The sequence below is a fragment of the Crocuta crocuta genome, unplaced genomic scaffold (genome assembly GCF_008692635.1).
Source record: "Crocuta crocuta isolate KB4526 unplaced genomic scaffold, BGI_CrCroc_1.0 scaffold528, whole genome shotgun sequence".
Lineage (NCBI taxonomy): Eukaryota > Metazoa > Chordata > Mammalia > Carnivora > Hyaenidae > Crocuta > Crocuta crocuta.
The window spans coordinates 1,594,554-1,597,561 of NW_027530010.1; the positions used below are offsets into that span (position 1 = coordinate 1,594,554).

The 3,008-nt window shown below is 51.9% G+C and overlaps 1 protein-coding gene across 3 annotated transcripts in view; it reads right to left on the bottom strand.

Annotated features, from left to right (window-relative positions):
- The window catches only part of GON4L (gon-4 like), a 70,357-nt gene that overhangs the window by 21,955 nt on the left and 45,394 nt on the right, over window positions 1–3,008 (bottom strand). For all 3 annotated transcript variants that reach the window (XM_077764179.1, XM_077764178.1, XM_077764177.1), the window contains 2 exons: window positions 1,080–1,120; window positions 456–559 (listed from right to left, as the gene is read on the bottom strand). In XM_077764179.1, coding sequence (XP_077620305.1) covers window positions 456–559; window positions 1,080–1,120 — 145 coding nt within the window. The remainder of the gene's footprint in view (window positions 1–455; window positions 560–1,079; window positions 1,121–3,008) is intronic.

Here is a 3,008-nt window from a genome sequence, read left to right on the forward strand (position 1 = left end):
CCCCCGCCCGCCGGCCGGCGCCAGCGTTCTGTGAGGGGCACGGTGCCTCGACTTCAAGGTCCGAGCATTACTGCTCATGGTGCCGGGACCGCTCAGCTACTGCCGTGGCGACTGCCCGACTATCACTGACATTACCCGACGTTAGCGGCTAATCAGGAGAACACGGGACACCCGCTAGCATGAGCGGGGGCGGTTTCTGTGGCTGGCCATCGAGCCCTCCCGCCGCTCCAGCACCGCTCGCCTGGGGCAGCTGCTGTGGGCGCCAGCGACTGTTTTCTCTCCCTTCCCAAACAGACGCAGCCCGGCCTGTGGCTGCGCTGCCCCACAGTAAGGAGACCGGTTCCCGGGAGGCGCTCCTTCCGTCAGTAACGGCAGGGGGTCAGCGACGGGACACCGAGCCCCGGTGTCTGCGGCACGCTCCCCCCCACGGCACCTCGATGTCCCTGGCCGCCTACCGCAGGGCTTGCGGGGTGTTGAAGCTCGGCCGCGGCTCGGCCACGCGCTCCTCCTCCTCCGGGCCGTCATCCTCCACATTGGAGAGCCCCATCTCGTCCTGGAACTGCGGGCAAAGGGGGAAGGGCGTGGGCAAGTCACCCCAGCCGTGAGGGGGGGGGGGCCACGGTCCGGACTCTAACAGCGCGGGCACCCAGAACAGCTTCCTCACAGCCTTCCTCACTTCAGGGCACCCACGAGCGTGGCCGCAGCTGACTGTCAGGAACAAAGTGTCCCGATCGGCCACTTGCAGTGGTAAAGACAGAGCACAGACAACTCACAACGATCAGAAATACCTTTCAAGAGACAAGTTGATGAGAAACGCTAACCGTCTGTGCCGAGAATATCCCCAAACTAATTTACAGTCTTTACGGATGCACCGAAATACGTCTGGGGAGGCCACCCAGAGTTTGCAAGGGGGATTTTACTGAGAACAACCTACATAAGGACAAAGTGTACCAGTGAGCGAAATTCTCCTCTCACTAGACTCGTTCCTGAGGCCCTGAGCTGGCTTGGCCAAACCACCCCCCTGGATGGACAGACCTGGGACTACACCCCGAGTCCCCACTCAAGGACCGTGTACTCACAGTTTCAAACAGCTCTTCCATGAGTTCATTCACTTCCTTCTCTGGAAAAAAGCCATACGGAATTGTTGGCACGAGTTTTATTTTCCAATCAGAGGGAATTCCAAAAAGACAGTATATCTTCCTTTCAGCAAGACGCTGGATAAAATCCTCATGTCCATCATTCATTCATTCATTCATTCATTCATTCAAAAACATGTCCTATATACCAACTATGCCTCAGTCCCTGCTCCAGATGCTTGGGGACATGTGACAGAGCAAACAGGCCCCTTGGAAAGTTCTGCTGGGAAGACATGCAGGGAGTGAGGGCTAGATGATCTTCCCGTAACATAAATCCACAGTCCTGGCCTGGCCTTCTGACTGCAGCCGAGAGAGAACCTGAACTATAAAGAACTGCATGCATAACCCAGAAGACACAGAACACACTGACCAAATCTGAAAATCACGTTGTGCTGGAAGGGACTGCTAGACCAACTGATGACAGATTTAAAATTCCATGTGTTCTCAAACTAACTGGATGAAACTTGACAAGCTGAAAGTCTTACATTCAAGATTCTTCAAAGTCAAGATTTTTTTTTTTTTTAATTTTTAAATGCTTATTTTTGAGAGACAAGAGAGAGAGAAAGAGAGCAAGCAGTGGAGGAGTAGAGAGCGAGGGAGACACAGAACCCAAACCTGAGCTGTCAGCACAGAGCCAGATGCAGGACTCAAACACACTGTCCATGAGATCATGACCTGAGCCGACGAAGCCACCCAGGCTCCCCCAAAATCAGTTTCTTAAGTGGATGAAAAGGTGAAATGGCTCAAAAACAATCTGAAAAACATGGGAAGACTTTGGTTGACCTCAAGTTTAATATGACACGGCCACTCCAAAACCATGCGAGCGTCCAAGAAGGCACGCCTGTCACGGGACGGCTAGGTGCAGGGGACCGATGCAGGTCCATGGCCGTCTCGGTAAGAGCCCCTCGGAAGACGGCAGACAGAGCTGAGACCAAAACGCTGATGAAGATGTGTAGCGACTGCAAGTCCATGAGGAGGAGGATGGAAATCCACTCTGGGAAAAGGTCTGAAAATTCCTTCTAGAACTAAGCACACATCTCCCCTCTGACCAGGGATTCCTTCCCTGGACAGCGGACCCAAGACAAAGGAATCATCTGTCCAGAAAAGGCCTGCACAGGAGAGTTCAGAGCACTTCCTTCAAAATGGCAAAAAGTTAAAAAACCCAGGTGTCCATCAACACCTGGGAACAGATGAACAGATGGCCAAGAGGTGCATTTATACGACAGAATCCCGCTCAGCAATGGAAGGAAAAAAGTACTGATACTTGCAATACAGCTGAACCTCAAAAACAGTATGCTGAGTGAAAGAAGCTTTACACAACAGAGCACATACATGAAGTTCTGAAACAGGCAAATCTAATCTGTCATGGAAAAAAAATCAGAACATCAGGTGCCTCAGGGAGGCCGGGTCGGCAGGCGCAGGAGGGAGCCTCCGGGGTGACGACTCCATGTTCCCGTAGGGTCTGGTTACACACGTACACACGTGTCAAAACTCACTGAATGCTACACTAAAATTCTGTGTTAGACGCTGTGTATAAGTTTACCCAAAAAGAGAAATTGTAGAGGGGCACACGTGTGGCTCAGTTGGTTAAGCATCTGACTCGATTTCGGCTCAGGTCATGGTCCCACCGTCATGAGACCAAGAAGCACGTCAGGCTCTGTGCTGCCAGTGCGGAGCCTACCTGGGATTCTCTCTCTGCCCCCAACCCACTCTCTCTCCTCTCACTCTCTCAAAATAAGTAAAAACTTAAAAGAAAAAAACAACCGTGGATAAACAATGAGCTCTAACTAATGACACACATGCTGAAATGTTTCCCAGTGAAGAATACTGGTATCAACAGCTTACTTTGAAATTGAGCCTGAGAATCACACA